The 11,634-nt window shown below is 48.9% G+C and overlaps 1 protein-coding gene across 1 annotated transcript; it reads right to left on the reverse strand.

Annotated features, from left to right (window-relative positions):
* Window positions 1-1,284: 1,284 nt before the first annotated feature.
* Window positions 1,285-3,567, reverse strand: LOC135975298 (uncharacterized). Its single transcript, XM_065565671.1, has 2 exons — window positions 2,849-3,567; window positions 1,285-1,854 (listed from the first exon to the last, which is right to left on the reverse strand). The coding sequence occupies exons 1-2, from the start codon at window positions 3,423-3,425 to the stop codon at window positions 1,379-1,381; spliced, it is 1,053 nt and encodes a 350-aa protein (XP_065421743.1). The 5' UTR covers window positions 3,426-3,567; the 3' UTR covers window positions 1,285-1,378.
* Window positions 3,568-11,634: the final 8,067 nt, after the last annotated feature.

The following is an 11,634-nucleotide window of genomic DNA, read 5'->3' on the forward strand; positions in this document are numbered from 1 at the left end:
CGGACCACCAGGCCAGCCAGTACATTAACCGAAAGGGCTACTTTTCCATGGTGCTGCAAGCACTGGTGGACCACAGGGGACGTTTTACCAACATCTACGTGGGATGGCCGGGCAAGGTTCATGACGCTCGTGTTTTCAGGAACTCTGGTCTGTTTAGACGGCTGCAACAAGGTATTTACTTCCCGGACCACAAAATAACTGTTGGGGATGTGGAGATGCCTATAGTCATCCTCGGGGACCCAGCCTACCCGCTAATGCCCTGGCTCATGAAGCCCTATACTGGCGCCCTGGACACTGAAAAAGAACTCTTCAACTACCGGCTGAGCAAGTGCAGAATGGTGGTGGAGTGTGCTTTTGGCCGTCTCAAGGGGAGATGGAGAAGCTTACTGACTCGCTGTGATCTCAGCGAAACCAATATCCCCATTGTTATAGCAGCTTGCTGTGTGCTCCACAATCTCTGTGAGAGCAAGGGGGAGACCTTTATGGCGGGGTGGGAGGTTGAGGAAAATAGCCTGGCTGGTGATTACTCACAGCCAGACAGCCGGGCGATTAGAAGAGACCAGCGGGAAGCGCTGTGCATCCGGGAGGCTTTGAAAGCAAAGTTCCTGAGTGAGCAGGGTAACCTGTGATTTTATAGTTTGTGTACTGAGAAGCTAAACCTGCCCCCGTTTCTTTACCCAGGTAATGTTGACTATCCTATCCAGTTACATACCCCCTTCACCCCCCCTCCAACACACGTGTCGAAATAAAAATAGTTCTACTTTGTTAAAGCACACCGTTTTCTTTAATACTGTTTTAGCGGGAATTTTTTAAAACTGGGACGCAGACTGTGGTGCGGGGCGGGTCTAGTGTTGTGATGCGAATGCAGCTTCTAAACTCAAGGATTGACAGGCTCCGCTGCGGTGGGATGCTTGTTTCAACGGAGCCTGTCACCCCTCCTGATCGGGACTGTGTGTATGGGAGGTCTATTTGACTTTGTGGCAGGGGGAGGACGGTTACAGATCCCATGCTGTGTGGCTCTGTGATCCTGTCTAAGGACCGGCGCTTAAGATCTGTAACTGCCCTCCCCCGCCACAAAGTCACAGAGCAACCCACCCCCCCCAACATTACATCAAAACAACCTCCCAGACTAACCGGGGCAACTAGTCACTGCATCACTGCACTGTGTATGTGCCCTGCTGCTGTGCCTGCCCCCGACTATGTACCCTGCCAAAGGAGACTGTCCTGTCCAATTTCCAACCCCCTTTCCCCTCCTCCTCCAAAAGAACATGATTGAAACAGTAGTTAACAGAAACGAATTTTTTATTATCAACTACACATGGCATTGGGAGGTGAAACTTGGACGTGGGCTTGTGTCAGGCGGGAAGGAAAGAACTTTTCAAATTTTGGGAAATGAGAGCCTTCTGCTACTAGAGCTCTCTGCAGGGGTGGAGTGAGAGTTAGCAGGGACTCTGCCGCCTCTCCTTCTTTGCACTTTGGGTGAGGTGGGTATGGGACTTGGTGGCGGGGGAGGGCGGTTAGAGATGGACTGCAGCGGGGCTCTGTCCTCCTGCCTCCGTTCCTGCAGAACATCCACAAGGCGCCGGAGCGTGTCCGTTTGCTCCCTCAGTAGTCCAAGCAGCGTTTGAGTCGCCTGCTGGTCTTCCTGCCGCCACCTCTCCTCCCGATCCATGTTGGCTTGGTGCATTCGGGTCAAGTTCTCCCGCCACTGGGTCTGCTGTGCTGCCTGGGCTTGGGAAGAGGCCATAAGCTCAGAGAACATGTCCTCCCGTGTCCTCTTCTTCCTACGCCTAATCCGCGCTAGCCTCTGGGAGTGTGATTCCAGGCTAGGTTGTGAGACAGTCGCAGACGGGGCTGTGGAAATGGGAAAAAGGGAGTGAATTCCTCTGAAAGATAAATGTAGTTGTGAACAAAGAACATAGTCTTTCTCTGTGAACAAGACCATGCACAGCACCTTTCACATGCGCACTCAGCACAAGGTCGAATTCTCGGCCTTCGCATTCTGTGCCTGGGGTCTTGAACAGCACATTTGAGAAGCGAGGCAGCACAACGGAATTTCTGTTGCAGGCAGACATGGTAAGCCGTACACTTGTGGCAGTTTAAAACTTTTATATTACCACTGGCCTCATTTCACATTTAAATCAATGTCAGTCCCTGCTGCCAGCAATCCGGCAAGCGGGAACTCTGCCCCTGTCCCACCCCCTCGCGGCTGTCCCCGGGAATGATCCCTTTCGGCTGCCCCTCTCCCGCCTCCACCGCGTGGCTGCAAACCAGCGGTGACAGTTCTGTAAAGGAACGGGAAAGCAGTCCCAACACTAACATTCCCCTACCTAATTAAAAGCAGGTCACCATGGCCGACATCACCCTGATGAGGATCTCCGAGAGCGACAAAGAGAGAATGCTCCGGGAAAGCCTCCAAAGACCAGGGCCGTATGCCGCCCTGCTGTGCAGAGCAATGATCCCCGAGTACCTGATAATCTCGTGGCGCGGCAACGTGTCGTACTTCGGAGGACCCAATAAGGCCGCTCTCCCCAAGAACCTCATGCAACGGCTTTCAAGTTACCTCCAGGAGAGCTTCATCGAGATGTCCCAGGAGGATTACTGCTCTATCCCCGCACATATAGACCGCATTTTACTGTAGCTGCAGTAGCAGGGAATACACAGTAGAGCGGCTTGTGCAGGACAATCACTGAAAACCGGACATTGCTAGATTTCTTTTCAAAACTTGCACTGCCCCTTACTAAACCGTTAAGCGCCTAGGGCACACTAATCATGAACAACCCATTCTTTTAATTGTTAATATTCCTGTTTTGTTAAAAATAAATGTTTAGATGTTTACAACACTTACTGGCTGATCCTTCACCAGATTCTGTGTCCGGGGTAATGGCTGGGGACGCTTCGTAGGGGATCTCTGTAAGGGTGATGAAGAGATCCTGGCTGTCGGGGAAATCAGCGTTGTGAGAGCTGCCAACTGCCTCGCCCTCCTCATCTCCTTCCTCATCTTCCCCGTCCCCTAACATGTCTGAGGAACCGGCCGTGGACAGTATCCCATCCTCAGAGTCCACGGTCACTGGTGGGGTAGTGGTGGCGGCAGCACCGAGGATGGAATGCAGTGCCTCGTAGAAACGGGATGTCTGGGGATGGGATCCGGAGCGTCCGTTTGCCTCTTTGGTCTTCTGGTAGCCTTGTCTCAGCTCCTTGATTTTCACGCGGCACTGCGTTGCATCCCGGCTGTATCCTCTCTCTGCCATGTCTTTAGAGATCTTCTCGTAGATCTTTGCATTCCTTCTTTTGGATCGCAGCTCGGAAAGCACGGACTCATCGCCCCACACAGCGATGAGATCCAAGACTTCACGATCAGTCCATGCTGGGGCTCTCTTTCTATTCCCAGACTGCACGGCCATCACTGCTGGAGAGCTCTGCATCGTTGCCAGTGCTGCTGTGCTCGCCACGATGTCCAGACAGGAAATGAGATTCAAACTGGCCAGACAGGAAAAGGAATTCAAATTCAAATTTTCCCGGGGCTTTTCCTGTGTGGCTGGTCAGAGCATCCGAGCTCGCACTGCTGTCCAGAGCGTCAACAGAGTGGTGCACTGTGGGATAGCTCCCGGAGCTATTAGCGTCGATTTCCATCCACACCTAGCCTAAATCGACATGGCCATGTCGAATTTAGCGCTACTCCCCTCGTCGGGGAGGAGTACAGAAGTCGAATTAAAGAGACCTCTATGTCGAACTAAATAGCATCGCAGTGTGGACGGGTGCAGGGTTAATTCGATTTAACGGCGCTAACTTCGACATAAACGCCTAGTGTAGACCAGGCCTAAGTTTAAGACAATAGTAAAAAGGTGAAACGTTAGAATTTTTAAAAAATTCCTATAGTTTTCAGTGGCCTACATATACTAGGAAATTTACCTTTGAATCATGCTTTCTGTAAGTAGTGTTATGCTTAAATTGGCTTTATCTACTTCAGCAACTAAAACCTTGGGTGCTGTGATTGACATCTGTCAACCACAGATCAATTTCCTTGTGTAGACAGGGCCAGTGAGTAAAATAATGCCAAATAGATGGCAGCAGGGAATAAGAAATGAGAAAAGGCTGCAGTGTTTAAGTTCTGAGAACTCTTTAAATTCATTTTACTGACAGATTTTTCCCCCCAACACACAAAAGCCAAGCATATGATTTTGCGTAATTTCCTTTCCAACAACTATCAAGTTACTAGAGTGAAAAGAATTTATCTTGATCCTTAAAATATTGCTCAGTGGAATTGTCACATGTACTACACACAAGCTTTCTCAAGAGTCATTCTCAACAATGTGAGAGATACGACAAAACTATCAGGATTCAGTTTCTATACGGATATGGCATTTAATACTGAATTGAACACATTCCAGGTGAGGTGTGCCATGCCAGTAGTCTCTAATTCCTTATACATCCTCACATTTTGTTTGCTGTTGATTGCTGTGGCTTAGAGAGGTTTTCATTAAGCAGACCATGTCTCTTACTGAGCTGATAGTTAATTTAGAACATCCTATAAGGTGTATAAGAGGTTCCATTTATTCCCTACAATGTGCATTACTTGGCATCAGAATTGAATTTAATCTCCCATTGTGCTGCCCATTCACTTGGCTTAGTTAGATCTTGGTGAAGCTCTTTGCAGCCCTCTCCAGTCTTGACTAGCCCAAATAATTTTGTTGTCTGCAAATGTGGCCATCCTCTTCCATATTGTTAGTAAATATATTGAATAGCCTAGTACAGACCTTTGAAGCAGCTGCTGTTAACCTTCTGCTATGATGAAAATTGACTCTTTCTTCCTACTTGTTTTCTGTCTTGTAGCCAGTTTCTGATCCATGACAATACTTTGGCTGTCATACCTTGAGTATTTAGGCCCAAATTCACAAAGGGACTTAGGCATTGCCATGGTAGGCATCACAATTCCTAACTTTTAGGCACTTAGAAAATCACAGGAACAACATTGCAATTCCACAAAGCCTGAGTTAGACGCCTAGGCTCCTTATACCATGAATGGGGAGAGATAGGCATCTTAGATTGATTCACAAAAGCCAGCAGGCTAGGTGTGGAGAAACCAAGGTAGCCAATGGTCAAGGCCCTTTGTTTTAGTTTATTTTGTTTAAAATTTCTTGGGAATTTATCAGTGTTCATTACAACATTTTTTAAAAGGGTGCTATAAATTGGTGCAAAAAGTTAACTTCACAGTTTTCAGGGTAAATACTGTGGGATGGGAGGATACCGGGGTGGGGGGGAGAGTACTTCTGATCTGGCTCTCCATTCTGGAAGATGAAATGGTGGCTTGGCAGCCCAGGTTACCCAGCTGCCATCTTCCAGACGGTCTGTCCAAGTTACTTAACTGTCATCTCTCCTGGAGTGGGTCTGGGGAGTTCTACTTTTTTCTAGAACTCAAATACTGTGTGTGTGTGCGTGTGCGTGTGCGTGTGTTCGTTCCACTACATTGCCTTACTTTAAACAGCTAGCCTTGCATTTACAGTCAGACTAACTTATTATTAACAAACACCTACCTAATGTGATTTATTGGATTTGCTTAACAATCAGTATTTTCATGTAGTTTAATGGTCCAAAGTGTGAGTGAAAATTGGTAAAAACTAAGTAATAGCTATTGTAAAACCTGGGAATGTTTTGGTAAAAACCTAAAATGGAAGGACCTTGCCCCTGGGAGAGGCTGACCAAAGGGGAGTGTCCTAAGCGCCACTCCTCTCTGAGATAGGTCCAGACTGCAGAGAGGTGCATATCTGCTAGCAACCCATTAGTGAGAACCCTTCTCCTGGAGTCAGGTGGCTTTACATTTATTGTAAGAATAAGCAAGGCAGATGTCCACCTCCCCCCAGATGAGGGGGCTGGGGGGAAGAAGTAGTGCTGCCCACCTTGTAACTTTCAGCCCCTGGGGTATAGCACTCGTGCGTTCTGAGATAGCCAGGTTCAAGTCACCTCTCCCTGCCAGAGGAACAGCTTCAATAAGAGAGACTTAGGGAGACTAAGTTTTAGCCACTTTCCATTTTGTTTAACATAAGTATGTGAAACACGTGGTTTACATGGAAAAAACATCGTTCCTCCATTAAATATGCATTTTAATTTCTGAAGAACATCATAAATGTTCTACGTGTTTGCTTTACCAGAGAGGCAGATGCACTAGGCACTGTGAAAATACATAAGATATGGTCCTTGCTCTAAAGAGCTTGTAATTCTTCAAGTGATAGCACACTTCCATTGTAGGAGTGTGCATGCCACAAGCACAGTTGCTGGAAGCTTATGCCTCTGTGGTACCAGTTGGGTCAACTCTGGTGCTGCACACACATAGTGTTGGTATAAGGGTCTGGTCAACCCTGTGACCCTCAGCTACTTCTTACTGCCCATGACGGTTGCTGGAACTGCTGTCCTTGCTACAGCAAACTGTTCTCCATGGTCTTTGTTTATTTTCGTTTTCTTAATATTTTGTATAGTTAGAGTGTAAATAGTTGATAGTTTAGTTGGCGCTTCTCCATCAGCAGAGTTTCATCCACTCCTGGTGCGGACATATGCCTGGGTCACTGGGCTTCAAGCCTTGTGCCTCCTGCAACAAGGTATGCCTTTGAGCAACACACACTCTAGTTTCTTAAAGGTGAGGCTCACATCGGGGATCGCGGTCAGATTTGCCATAAGATGCCTATCTCTCCTCCCTCATACAAAGAAGGATCGGGAGGCCAGGTTAAAGGTCCTTTTGACGAATGCAGTGCTTCGCTCTTCCTCCAAGCCAAGCCATTTGAACTTGGCCCTGAGTACTTCAGTGTTGGTGCAGAGCACTCATCCTGCCATACAGGAGTCCCAGCACCATTCATCATCCCTTGTGCAGGGAAAGAAGCATAAGAAGCAGCTGGCTGAGAAGGGGCATTCCCCTATTCTGAAGAAGCCAGGAATGGAGAACAGAGCGAAGTGCGATCTAAGTCAGGCCACTCCTCTGCCTCGACATTGCAGGCAGAACAGTTGACTGTGGCCCATCTGCAGGTACTGTTGAATCTGGTCCTGGATGAGCCGTCCGCACCTGGGGCTGTCCATGCTGGAGGCATTTGCTGTGGCCAGAGATGTGCTGGCGCTCTCAGTACCGCTGTTACCAGCAATATAGAGTCAGCGGCGGTGCTGCCGGTGGGCAAGAGGGAGCACATAGCTACCAGCTCTTATCTGGTTCCAGGACCCATGGTAACATCCAGAGGAAAACTGTCCTTGCTGGCCGCAACACAAGCTTTCCTGCACCGGCACCAACAGGAACCACACCTCCGTAGTCCCCAGGGGAAGACACATCATTGGGTCATACTCCTGTCTGAGGAGTCACTCTTGTTAACCTTCCTGTCAACCCTACCCTGCCATGGACCTGGGTACAGGAGTGCCACTGATGGCCGGGCCCAGTGGTCATAGGCCTATGCCTATGACAATGCAGTGACCCTTTTGGAATCTGTGGGGATTCCCCTCGATACCAGAGTCCCACATAAGACGCTTTTACTTTGGGGCCTTTTAGAGAAGGTCTCCTCTGTCCCATGGGGCAGTGCCCGACCAGCACTCTGGTATCAAGCCTGGTGCTGACCTTCAGGATCCGGTTCCCACTGGTGCAGAAGGAAAGAGAGGCTCCCAGCCAGTGCAGGCGCCTTCCCAGATGAGGTGGTCAAGAGTGGGCATATCACCCCCTCAAGATGACTTCAAGGCCTACCAAGAGCTGTTGAAGAGGGTGACCACGAACTTAGGCTTGCAAGCAGAGGTAGTAAAAGAATCCTCCCATAGCCTTACCTAGCTCCTGGCCACTGTGGGCCCGTCAAAAGTGGCCCTACCCCTCAATAAGAGGATTATGGGACCCTCTTCAGAAAGAAAGAAGGAACTGATGGGTACGGGGTCAACTGGGCCCTTATACTGATGTTGTCAGCATGCAGCACCAGAGTCAACCCAATGAGTACACTGAAGGGAAAATTTCCAGCGACTGTGCTCGGCGCACGCATGCATCTACAGTGAAATGGACACATGCAGCACATTTCAAAGAATAGTTACAGAAAGTTTACTAACGGTTTGTTCTACACTTTAGAATGACACATACAAAACAGTAGATTATACAACAGTTCTCAGACTTCATTGCACTGTGCCTCCCTTCTGACAACAAGAATTACGACATGACCCCAGTGCCCCTGTGTTATTCTAGAATCAGGGCCGGTGTTAGGGGGTAGCAAGCATGGCAGTTGCCTGGGGCCCTATGAAACTACGTTTCTTGGGCTTTGGCTTCAGCCTGGGGCAGCGGGGCTTGGGCTTCAGCTTTCTGCCCTGGGTCTCAGTGAGTCTAAGGCCGGTCCTGGCGACCCCATTAAAATGAACTCATGACCCACTCTGGGGTCATGATCCACATTTTGAGAACTGCTGGATTATAACAATTATAGTTATTCTAATCAATGAGAATTCTCAAAGTGTCTTGTGAATATGTAGTAAAGTGTCAGGACTTCAGAGATAAGAGTTGGACAAAAATAAATTAACTGAGAGGGGAAAGGAAGTCACCCAGAACAGGTTTTTTTTGTGGTTTTATACAAGTATCCATTTTTTATCCATGTTGCAATTTTCTTATGATGGTTAAAGTATTGAAATAAAATTAAAAGCCCAGGGTACATACCAAAAAGACAAGGTGGGGGGAGGTAATCTCTTTTATTTACTGCTGGTGGTAAGAGAGACAAGCTTTCAAGCCACACAGCCACCTTGTCTCTCTAATATCCTGAGACCAAGACAGCTACAACCACACTGCATACAGGATACACGTCAGACATTCAATGTAGTCCAAGAATTTTGCATTTTGCACTTTTCCACAAGGCATAATACCAACACCAAGTCTCTTATTTCAAAAGGGTGTTTATAAGCATGTTTATCATACTATGCCTTTTGTCTGGACTGACTGTCTTTGAGGTTAGATTGTACAATAACCAACATGTCTTTTAACTCGTTGGTTATTGAACAATGTTTTAACTCGTTTCTGAACCTTTGAACATATTTAGTTTCTGACTCTTCTTCTGCTTCAATTTCCCCTTCCCAAGAGTCTCTGAGATCTAGGGGTTCCCTGACTTTCTGGCTGTATAGGAGGACAAATGGGGGAGAACCTAGTTGATTCTTGAAACCGCCCTATAAGTAAACAGCAAATATATTATTAATTAGTCCCAATCTTGAACCCTTTATTTGCAGACATTCCCGGCCTAGATTTTTAGGGTCACACTGAATCTTTCCACCAAACTATTTATTTCTGGGGGATATGAGGTAGCTTTTAGTTGCACCCCCACATAGCTATTCAGTGAGCTATGGAAATTGAGACATGAAATTTGATCCAAAGTCATAAAAATCTCTCTAGGGAGGGGTGGGCAAACTTTTTGACTGGAGGGCCACATCTGGGTATGGAAATTGTATGGGGGGCCATGAATGCTCATGAAATAGGGGGTTGGGGTGTGGGAGGGGATAAGGGCTCCAGCTGGGGGTGCAGGATCTGGGGTGGGGCCAGAACTGAGGAGTTCAGGGTGCAGGAGGAGGCTCCAGACTGGGGCAGGGGTGTGAGGGCTCCAGCTGGGTGTACAGACTCTGAGTGGGGCTGGGACTGAGGGGTTTGGAGGGTAGGAGAGGGATCAGGACTGGGGCAGAGAGTTGGGGCACGAGAGTGGGGCAGGGGGGCAGGCTCCGGGTGGCGCTTACCTCAAGCAGCAGCATGTCCCAGAAGCAGCGGCATGTCCTCCCACCAGTTCCTACATGGAGGAGCAGCCAGGCAGCTTTGCACGCTGCCGTGTTTGCAGGCACCCCCGGCAGTTCCCATTGGCCGTGGTTCCCGGCTAATGTGAGCTGCGGAGACAGTGCTTGGGGTGGAGGCAGCGTTCGGAGCCCCCTGGCTGCCCCATGTGTAGAAGCCAGAGGAGGGACATGCCACTGCTTCTAGGAGCTGTGCGGAGCAGGGCAAGCCCCTGACCCTGCTCCCCAGCTGGAGCGCTGGAGTGGGGAAAGCCCTGTGCCCTGCTCCCCAGCTGGAGCTCAAGGGCCAGATTAAAATGTCTGAAGGGCCGCATGTGGCCCCCAGGCTGTAGTTTGCCCACCCCTGCTCTAGGGAAACCCACTCTGCTGAAGCTAGTGAGAAGGTCTCTTGCCACAGATTCTGACTCAATGTTAGTCAGAACTACGGCTTCAGGATCTCTAGTGGCAAAATCCACCATCACCAAGATATTTCTTCCCTTTCAGGTAGGGCATGGCATAGGTCCCACAATGTCCATTGCTACCCTCTGAAATACCTCTTGTATCACAGGCAAGGAGAGTAGAGCAACTTCCTGGGGTACTACAGGTGTTTTCCTTTTTTGACAGACTTCACAAGACCTGCAGTAATTCCTCACATTGTTCTGTATTCCTGGCCCAGTAGAATTTCTCTTTAACCTGTCATAGGTTCTCTGTGCCTCCAAGTGACCAGCAAAAGGACAACCATGTGCTAAAAATATTAATTCCCCATTGTGCTGGGTGGGCACACTCAACTGCTTATAGGGCTGCCCAGGGTGTTTTGTTTTTTCCCCCCAATAGCAACCTCCCTAAACAAACTCCCATTTGCTAAAAAACAAAACAAAAAAACCCACCTTTCCCCATCAGGACATGCCCTGTGATACTCTCTAGAGTGGGATCACTGGCAGCTGATATCTGGGACAGCTTCATTAGTAATTGGAGCCATCTCCTCCTCCTGCTCCACCCCAGCCCTGAGGGCAGGCTGCTTTTCTCTGCTGTGCAGGAGCTAGCCTCCCCACCTCTACCCCTATCCTGGAAACACCCTGGTTCCTTCTGCTGCAGAAGAGTTAGGGTATGTCTATACTTACTTCCTGGTCCGGATGTAAGCGATCGATCTTCTGAGATCGATTTATCGCGTCTTGTCTAGACGCGATAAATCGATCCCGGATCGATCCCGGAAGTACTTGCCGTCGACGCCGGTACTCCAGCTTGGCGAGAGGAGTACGCGGCATCGACGGGGGAGCCTCTGTGCCGCGTCTGGACCCGCGGTAAGTTCGGACTAAGGTACTTTGAATTCAGCTACGTTATTAACGTAGCTGAATTTGCATACCTTAGTCCGAAGTGGAGGGTTAGTGTGGACCAGGCCTCAGAGAGACCTCCTTTCTGCTGTTTCTTGGCCTTTACCCAGAGGTGAAAGTAAGCCGGTACAGTCTGGTACGGCATACCGGCAAGAGCCGGACTGGCTTCTCCGGCGGTGATTTAAAGGGTCCAGGGCTCCCTGCAGGGGTCAGAACCCTGGGCCCTTAAATCTTGAAAGGCCCCACCTCTTCTGGTTGAGGCCACGCCCCACTCAGGACTCCAGCATACCAGTAAATCCTTTAAGTTACTTTCACCCCTGACTTTACCACTCCAATTTATTTATTTATTTTTATTATATGGAGATATACCTATCTCATAGAGCTGGAAGGGACCTTGAAAGGTCATCAAGTCCAGTCCCTGGCCTTCACTAGCAGGACCAAGTACTGTCCCTGACAGATTTTTGCCCCAGATTCCTAAATGGTCCCCTCAAGGATTGAACTCGCATCCCTGGGTTTAGCAGGCGGATGCTCAAACCACTGAGCTATCCAGCCTTTCCTCTCCTCC

This window comes from Chrysemys picta, chromosome 13, assembly GCF_011386835.1.
Source record: "Chrysemys picta bellii isolate R12L10 chromosome 13, ASM1138683v2, whole genome shotgun sequence".
NCBI classification, from domain to species: Eukaryota; Metazoa; Chordata; order Testudines; family Emydidae; genus Chrysemys; species Chrysemys picta.